Raw genomic sequence first — 10,011 nt, forward strand, 5'->3', positions numbered from 1 at the left:
CAGTTTTCTTTTTGTCACGGACTAACTCGTTTATGAAGATGTATTTGCTTTTTCTTGTGTGTGCATCGATACTGATTGTGTGTATGCGTGGAGTGTTTGTGGGTGTGTATTAGTCCTGATTAGATACTGACAGAGAAGGAGCATGGCGACTGCCTGCTTGTGCCATAATTTTTAAAGTGTCGTTTCACCATCTGTCACCACAAAACCTCCTGTCTTAGTATTGTTCTCGTCTCTCCCCCTATAGATAACAAAGACGTGTCAGTGATGATGAGTGAGATGGACGTCAATGCCATCGCCGGGACTTTGAAGCTGTACTTCAGAGAGCTGCCAGAGCCGCTCTTCACTGACGAGCTCTACCCCAACTTTGCAGGAGGCATCAGTGAGTCACTGGGCTTTTGACACTATCTAGACACTGAGGATGTGAACAGCGTATTATCAGTCAGTCAATCAATCAATTAATCAAGCAAGCAAGCATGTAAGCAATTAAAACCTTATATTACAGATGTAGTTCATCATAGACTTAGGCTTGCTCCAGCTCCCAAAAGGAATTGTTCAGAAAATCCTGCAGTACTAATGCAGAATAGGGCAAGTTGGCAGGACTTTCACAGTTGCTACCACTGTATAGGACATTTCATTTACAAGATAAACAAAAGCTCCACTTGGTTTGTATTTAAGAATTCCCTATAAGTAATGAGCATGTCTTTTCCTTTGCTTCTGTGCAGCCCTGTCTGATAGTGTTGCCAAAGAGAGCTGTATGTTGAACCTGCTGCTGTCGCTGCCAGAACCCAACCTGGTCACATTTCTTTTCCTATTGGACCACCTGAAGAGGTAGGACAAGTAAACACACAAACGCTTGCACAAGTACACACAGATCAAACACATGCAAATACACACATCCGCACAAACACCTGTACGAGCAAACAGTAGTGCATAGATACACAAACACACATGGAAACGTGCACACAAACACACAATCACACACGCAAAAAGCCGAGGGATGTCAGTCAACAGCCACGGCAAACTGTCCTCTGGTTGCCATGGTGATTCTGAATTGCAAGAGGCTCAACCATTAATAAAGTACAAAGCTATCTGTTCAATAGCATTGTGTGACTGTCAGTCCTCGGTCAAATAATTGTTTGAAAACAGTCAACCTGAAGTGCCGAGTGGGTGGAGTACAATTCAGCAGCAGGTGGACAAATGTTTGTGTGTGCATCCATTTTGCCAGACTTTTCAACATCTGGTGTGTCTTCACTGCCAGCAGAAGGCAAAAGTTGGGAAACTTTTGTCGGCAAGCTCTGTCTAAAAAGGTCAAAACTCCAGCAACACTTGTAGTATATAGAACAACTTTATTGTTAGACCTTTATTGTTAGGTCTAACAATAAAGTTGTTCTATATACTACAAGTGTTGCTGGAGTTTTGACCTTTTTAGACCTTTTTCCCTTCTCCATGCACCTTGGAAGTAGGTGAAGTTGTGCCAGAAACCCCTACTCTGGCAAGCTCTGTCTAGACAGCAATTAATGCCAGTGTTGGCGGAGATTACTGACATATTCCTATTAAAAACAGTGAACATCCAGTTTGCCGTCATCCACATACCACTAAAATGTGAATATAAAGTATAAGAGTAAAGTATAAAGAGTATAAAGCCACATACCATGTATCTGCGACATGCTGGGTTTGAGTCCAGCCTGGAACCTTTGTCACATGTCATCCCCCCTCTCTCTTCCAAAAACCCCCCAAAATAATCTTAAAAAACATACACACGCGCACACAGATGTTGTACCATCACACTATAACATTGCCTGCGTGCCAGATTGCATGCAGGCAATGTTATACTGTGTCTTGCCCTTTAATTACGTCCCTGATGTGTGTATCCGTGTTCCTCTCACCAGGGTGGCAGAGAAGGAGAGTGTCAACAAGATGTCTCTCCACAACCTGGCGACGGTGTTTGGTCCGACCCTGCTGAGGCCCGCGGAGAAGGACAGCAAGATCCCCACTAACCCCACACAGCCCATCAGCATGGGGGACAGCTGGTCCCTGGAAGTTATGTCACAGGTGAGGCGAACAGCACCAGAGGGCCCCGTCCTTCACCCCATACTCTGTGGCATTGTTTTCTCCACAGGTCTTTGAATTTTGTTAATACTTTCTGATCAAGATGCGCTGCCAGAAATTGTTGTCATTTCTTGAACTCAGTAGTTGATCATAAAGTTAAAGATCCACTAGGGCAAAAATGATCAACCTTTTCGGCTCATGACCCCTTAAAATGAAGTGGTGTCTACTCGCGTCCCATCACAAGCGTGCAGAGTTCAACCAAAGAATGATTTTTTTCAGTTTCTTTCATTTGATTCATTATCAGAGGAGGCTTAGAGGCTGAAAACTATTCAGTATTTCACAAGAAAAATCTGAAAAAATAGACATGATAATTAATTTGTATAGTAGAAATATCCTTTTTTCTATCCCATAAATCATCTTGCGACCCCCCCCAAAATAGTCTCATGACCCCCTGGTTGAGAATCACTGCACTAGGGATCCTCTTCAGATGTATTTACATATGTTAAGATTTCATCTAGAAATTGATCATGGTGACTAGTAAAGGCAATATCAAAATCACCAATTGAATTTTTTTCTAATAAAAAAAAAAAACATCCCCTCTCCTCCCTCTGTGTGTTTATGCAGGTCCAGGTGTTGCTGTACTTCCTCCAGCTGGAGACGATCCCCACCCCAGACAGTAAACGACAGAGCATCCTCTTCTCCACTGAAGTATAGAGTAAAAGCGGCTCCCCGTCCCGAGATTTTGACTATGAAGGAGTGAAAAAGAGAGAGACTTTGGCTCAAACTGAGCCTATAATAGTATGTTTTTGAATTGAATGACATGGTTCAGTTTGGGATTGTCTCTGGCAATTCCCAATGGGCACAGCCACCAGAGGGCGCCATTGGGCCTCTGAAGATCTGAGGTGAGCTCCACCTCTCCGCAGCGTTCATGTCTCTCTGGTGAATACTCATTACTGTGCATCACACCCACTATTTAGTGTGATTCTCTGTACCTCCAGTGATGCAGTATATCCCATCTACCTTTCTCCACCTCGCTCTGTCTCTTCGTTGCTCTTAACATCCAAACGTTACAGCTTGTATAAAGTTGTATTTAATAAATCGAGAAATTGGAATTGCAAACAAAACTGTCAGAATCAGTCCGTAAGAGAAAGAAATGTGTCTTTGTTGATTTTCTTTCTTACTGTTGCAGACATGGAAGGCCGTCCACATTTTATTGTTTTCTGTTGACTTCAGATGTTCTCAGTGTGCTTCTTAAAAAACACAAATGGACACTGTATTCCATCTATGTTTATTTTGGACAATCATTAAGTCAAGACTCTCGCAAAGCTTTCTTGTTTATCCATCTCAAACGCCGAGCTGTGTCCTGTTGAGGAGATTCTGCCCGTGTCTTATATCATCTCAGAACATTGTTTCTGAGAAGACAAGAGGAGACGTTTGTTTTGCCTACAGGATTTAAAGACGAGCATCCGGAGCTGCCGTGACATTGGCTTTTTTTTCTATGTGTCAAGAAAGCCACAGGAATCCATAACACTTACATGTTAAATAAAGTGTTTACAACGTAAACAAACCCTGGACATAGACATAGGCTATGACTTAAAGACGGACTGTAAGAAAAAAAGAACTGAAAGCGATGATTAGTAGTACACTGCAATCCGACTGCCTGCGGTTTTTCAACCACGAAAGCAAATTTCCTCTTTGTGTTGTTTGTGTCTCAAGGTAGTCTTCAGCTTAAATATCCAGGAAGCAATATATTTTCTAACATAGGAATTGTCTGTGTTCATATCTTTGTTGAGGAAATGTCCTTCTTGTTGTAACATAGGACATCTTGCCAAAATAATATGTTGTTTGTTTGTTTCTAGGAGAAAACGAAACAGTTGTATTTACAGATACAGTATGTACATAATCTTAAAGTTGTATTTTTTTCTTTTTGTTTAACAGTGTAATCATTGTTGTTATTATTGTAATTTATTTTGGGGGCTGGGGGAGAAATCAAAACTAGTATTTGTTTTTGTATGTCTACTTTTTGGTTTGATTAAGAAAGTGGTAGGTCTTAGCCTTGACTTCAAGTCTTGCAGTAAATAAGCAGGATTTAGCCTTGTTCTTATAGAAACAACTCCGCTGTTCTGTCCAGCATATCAATATTCATTTAAATATTATGAAGGTAACACACACATTGTAGTTAAATATGCTGCTGTGGAAAAAAAAAGGCACAAGCTCTTTAACTGCTGGGTCAACTGTGTTTCTCAGCAGTCCGTCTCACATCCAGAGACCGTCGTCTATCTAGTCTTGACATTATGCAACGTCACGATACAGCGCACACACACATATGACATTGTTCTTTTTTTTACCATTTAATCTGTGGCTACAAAAGTGCACTCATGAAACGTTAGAACTACTGTATTACAAATCAAGTGACCTGAGCACTCATCGAAGACCATATCTATTGATTTTAATGAAGGAATATTTGTTAATTCTGTTCAGTGTCATTCTATCCATTGTTTTCTCTCTCATGCATATGGAAAAACGTCCTGATTACTCTGTGTCCGCATGTGCCCTTTAATTGTTCTCCATCCTTTTTATGCCTGAAAGTCACTAACTCAAGGGCCAAGTTAGAGAAAAGCTCTTAGAATATTTTGTTGATACGAAAGTGAGAGATTTCTAGTTTTAATTTCTGTACCTTGATTTAACATGCAGGCATGTTTTATTGAAGATTTCTTTGTTCTCTTTTGACAATGTGTTGTCATAGACTTGTTATACTTGGCTTTAGGATGTCAGGTTTACACTCTACAGTATGTCCTTTCCTGGCCTATTAAAAGGAGGTGGTGAATATCATGTTCAGCAATGGTGGCTTGTAAGAAACTGGTTGACTAACTCTGCAATTAAATGTAATTCTGTGCTTTTCTTGCCCGGCCTCCCATATATCATGGGCACATAAATATAACCAATGGACCAGTTTAATGGATCTGGTTAAGTGTTTGTGTGTGTGATTGCGTCTGCGTTTCAGGTCACAAGGGAGGGCATGCATGAATGAATGATATAAATTAATAATGAAACTAAATGCTGTATTGCTGTGAGGGGTTTTTAAGACTTTTCAGAGTATCTTAAGCTAGAGGAGTCTTTCCTTTTGAACACATATCAACCATCTCTCTATGTGGGGAAATTTACAGTCAGTCACTTCCCACAGTAGTCGTTACGATTAACTCATCTAGGAGGTTACAGTTACAAAAGAAGTTACCTCTCCTTTCTACATCACTTAACATTCAAAATCAAGCTAATGACAGTTTGCTTGATTTTGGACAATTATTCAAAACACTCATTAAAAAGTTTGAACATTCTACCTGATGTCAACTTGGCGTTTTTGGTAAAAAGCCACATTGTACCAACCCCAGGTGCAATATTGTCCCGATATTTTTTCCGAAAATTTCCCTGCCCATGTGAAATTTCTTTCCCACCCACCTTAGGTTTTTTTTTATTATTTTTTTTGCTTTCTCATTCTGTGTCCCAAACTGTTCACGGGCATTGCATTGTGTAATTCTACTGTATGTAGCACACACTCATTTATTCACAGACTATATTAGGATGTGAGACAGATAACGCGTTCACCGTTCACTTATCTATCTGTCATCTTTGTAACGAGTCCCCATCGGTTACACTGCTCTACCCTATTGTGCCTCAACACTTTTGCTTTTGTTTAGCGCCTGTTCTGTGGGATTCAAAGCATAAATTTTCGAATGTCAGTGGAAATGCTGATGCAGTCAGTGGGAGACTTCAGTCCTCTTCTCTCCTACAGCGGTGTTTCAGTCTCCTGTTGCCTTTGGTGAGGACAGTCACACATCTTTCATCCTTTTTAAGACTAATACAGGACCTTAGACTTTAGTATGGTCTTAGCTCATATACTGTATGCCTGTGCTGCTCGCCACCTTCATCTGACTATGATGCTGTAGATCGAACTGAGTTTAGGTCAATCTTAGGGGGGCAAAGTATCGCTTTTTTTTTTGCTTGTTTTTTTAACCCTAAAAGACAGAAGTTCTTGCCTATGCCCTTGTTTTAGCTCTTAAAATTTTAGCTCATTTTTTTGCTTTTCTTTGTTTTCTTTTGTTTTTTTGGTCCCAGTTCAGTATATCAAGGTCTACTGCATCTATTTATGTATGATATGAATAATATCATCTAAAGTGAAATTAATATTAGAAGAGTGGTCTTATATGGTATACTTGCTACACGAAAATATAACTTCTGCCATTCGTCTGTGATGTGAGTCCTTTGTCGCCGTCTGCTTATGAACTTTTGTTTATTTGCAGTCAGTTGCTGAAAGTCCTGTTACAGTTACAACTGCCAAACGGTCTGTAACTATTTTGTCCCCGAATTACTACCACTGTGTACAGCTGTAACTGCAAACAAAGTGGAACACCGCCTCCTTGTGAGAGGTCTGCATTGTCAGTTAGACTACGTATTTATTTGTGTCGTACACCAGACTGGCCACTGTGATTGTTTAGCTGTCCGACTTTTAGACGACTGAATAGCAGGTGAAGGTTCTCGTCAGTTTGAAAGAAAGATTCTTTGAGTTCGCACAACTCAAATTTCTCATACTTTTCCGTAGAGTTGTATGATATGTATTATACTAGAGAGTACAGAATTTGGTTTCCATTTTACTTATTGTGGCGTCCATTTGAAGTTTGATCAGTAAGGATTGATCATGCTGGTGCAGCTCTAGTCTCTTTGAATAGCCAAACTGTCAGTATCTGGTAGAGGAGAAAACAGTCTTATTACTCTCAAATCCACATTGTTTTGGTCTGTTGATTGTCAGTGTAATTGCATGTATCCTCCATACTACAATTCCCTCCATAACCTCAGTCCCTTACTGCTGTACATGAAAAAGTAAAGACAGTATGCCAACATATTATGTTTAATTCTGATGTGGAATAGGCTGAAAAGCCTGAAGATATGGAATATATTGATTGCTCTATATGAATCTACCATTTCAGTGTATGAAACTGTATGTGAAAAAATCATTCATTTAATGTAAAAAAAAAAAATTACATTACCCTGGCAATTGTCACTACTTTTCCATATTATATGTGATATTTTCCAATGACCCACTGCCGCAACTTCTCTGAAATCATGCTGACGTTACTTTAGGCTACTTTACCCTCCTGGAAATATGCCAGTTTTGTTTTATTCGATATACCATGTAAAGCTGAGGATGGGACTTGCTGACCAACCACAAAAACAATAATTTAACACTTTCTCTTTTTCTTGCTCAATTTTTGATTCCTGTTCGACATTCAATGTTCTGCTTGTAGAACTGTACAAAGGAATACTGTATTCTGAGGGCAAACATGTTTGGAAGGCATTTGCAGCCTATGTTTGTACACAAAAATGTTAAATAAAATCTCCTGTATCTACGTACATGGGTATTTTGCATTTTTTTAAATGAAACAAACACACACACACACACACACAATACATCCCACAATTGCAAGCAGCAGCAGAATTCACTGCACTGTCAGAGTCATTATAGTTTTTTGTGGATCCCTCTGGTTTCTACACCTTAACCATTAGCAAACACCGGATGCATAGAGTGTTATGGAGTCTCACCTTTACCCTCCATAAACAAATGTTAGCCTACAACTGTAAACATATACCGACTCATTAATGTAATATACCATAAATGTAGCTTAATCAAAATTTGCAGCTAATAGAGTAATAATCCTGTTAATATAATAATTTTTCCATTAATGTGATAAATATTCCTCTTAATTCCTGTTAAGGTAATAATTGTTCCTGATTTTGCTCCACCTGAGGGAGACTTCTGATGTGAAAGCCTCATGCTTTTTTGTAGATGTGGGTTCAAGTTGGGGTCAGTTCACTTTCAAATCACTCAATTATATTCTTTACAGAATAAACTAAATACTCATCGAACAATAATATCTCTGTAATTGTTGAGAGTGGAGACTTTCAGCTTGAATTTGAGGGGCTTGTCCACCCTATATTGAATGATTAACAAAGTATAGACATTTTTGTCATCATCGTCTTGCTCCAGACGACAGTACAGAGCTTTAAATGTATGGAGCCAAAATGACAAACAAGCTCTCACTGTACAAATATTTAGAAAGATTTAGGTATATATATAGAATTGTTTATGAATGTAGGGCAAATCTGTTTATGGGAGTCAGCGTACCTGATAAATACAAAATGTTTCTGTTCTCAAAAGGTAGTTATCTAAGTCACCACCTCTCCTCTGCTTCAGTACCAATGCAGCATAGAGAATGAGAATTATGACCCATTTTAACAAAGTGATTAGCAATTGTCGAAGCAGGATCCCCACGTCTAATTACACTCTTATGTTCACTGAGTCTGACTTTTAATGATATGACCACTTTCCCAACATATTCCACATGACCGCAAGGGCATAATAAAAGATATATCACATGTGTAATCTTCATAAATTCCCTAATAAATTTAGAGTAAAAACCATTTTTGATATGCTGCAACATGAAGCGGCTTGTTAAATTAGTAAAAACCTTTGCAAAGGCCCAAATGACTACAGTAGAGGTAAATTTCCGACATCTTGTGGTTGTGCATCTTGTAGGAGCAGCATGTCACTAAGCGGAGCTGCTGTACTGGAAATGAATAAGAGACCGACTTTGCGGAGAGTGATGGGGGTATAGGTGCATTTTCTGGTTCAACCATACATAGACTACAGTACCCTTATAGGCCTATAGGATTTGCCTCCATAGGCTGTGCACAGCGAACCAGTTTGAAAGAATAACCATTAGGGCAACTGACTCACAAGTGTTTGCACTATTCTGTATTTCAGGCAGATTTCTGTATTTCGGGCAGTGTGATGATCAGGCCTAATGAGGAGAGTGCAGTGATATCATAGCCTATAATGTAATGAAGTAGCCTATTTTACAATTTAGAGATAAAATAGATAATTAGGCTTATTGTTTGCAAAAAATAAGCCTCTCGTCGGTTTGTTAGATGAGGCAAAGGACGGCAGTGGGAGCAGGAAAGAGGAGACACAGTGACATCTTGTGGTTATTTGTAGATCTTGCAGGCGCAACCTGTCACTAAGACTGCTGCTGCACTGACAGTGAACCAGAAACCATCTTTGTGGACACTTCTTTCAACCCTTAGATAGTGGAATGACAGACCTAATTTAATGAGGAACTGTAACATTTGAAATAAAAAAATCTTTTAGCCTACAGGCAAGATGAAACATCATTATTAACTTATTATCAAATCATATAAAAATCCAGACGAAAGACAACAATAGCATTGTATGAATGAAAGATAAGGCAGGATTACATACAGTAGGGTTGCATGAAAGAAGAGAAAGGACTTTACCGGCATCTTGTGGTTGCTTGTGGATCTTGCAGCAGCAGCTTGTCACCAAGCGAAGCTGCTGCACGGACAGTGAAGAGGAGACTGACAGTGACATGAAGCTAGCTGGTTTTCTTGGGGGTAGGCCACTGGCATATTTCTAGTTGGCACTATGAAAAAAGGCTCATTTGGGCATAAAAACTCAGACCAACTCATATAGCAGCACCACACCGAACCAATGTGAAGGATCAAACTACTGGCTCGCTCCTGTTTGCACTAATAGGCCTAAATGTAGATGGTTTATTAGTTCTTGGCAAATAACATTTCCTCCTGAGTTTAAAAGCCAATCCATCAGTGGTTAAATATTGGTATTGGAGCCACACTATAGAGCATTAGTCCAAAAATAGAGAACGAAACGTTAACATGTTAACATTTTTGTTAGCATTTTTATTTTTTACTAAAACATCATGTATCACTGAACATTATCATCAATATTCATATGCAAGATGAAGGGCAGCAACAGGATTACATGAAAGAAGAGGAAGACTTGCGACATCCTGTGGTTGCTTTTGGATCTTGCAGGAGCGACTTGTCACTGAGCAGAGCTGCTGCACGGACAGTGAATCTGACATGGAGTTT

General features: G+C 39.4%; 1 protein-coding gene across 9 annotated transcripts in view; it reads left to right on the forward strand.

The window, feature by feature from the left end:
• Positions 1–7,437, forward strand: part of bcr (BCR activator of RhoGEF and GTPase) — a 108,215-nt gene extending 100,778 nt beyond the window's left edge. For all 9 annotated transcript variants that reach the window (XM_071905158.2, XM_071905150.2, XM_071905156.2 and 6 more), the window contains 4 exons: positions 245–379; positions 723–828; positions 1,890–2,052; positions 2,674–7,437. In XM_071905158.2, coding sequence (XP_071761259.1) covers positions 245–379; positions 723–828; positions 1,890–2,052; positions 2,674–2,763 — 494 coding nt within the window. In that variant the 3' untranslated portion in view covers positions 2,764–7,437. The remainder of the gene's footprint in view (positions 1–244; positions 380–722; positions 829–1,889; positions 2,053–2,673) is intronic.
• The last annotated feature ends 2,574 nt before the right edge of the window (positions 7,438–10,011 follow it).

Source organism: Centroberyx gerrardi, chromosome 2 (genome assembly GCF_048128805.1).
Source record: "Centroberyx gerrardi isolate f3 chromosome 2, fCenGer3.hap1.cur.20231027, whole genome shotgun sequence".
Classification (NCBI taxonomy): Eukaryota; Metazoa; Chordata; class Actinopteri; order Beryciformes; family Berycidae; genus Centroberyx; species Centroberyx gerrardi.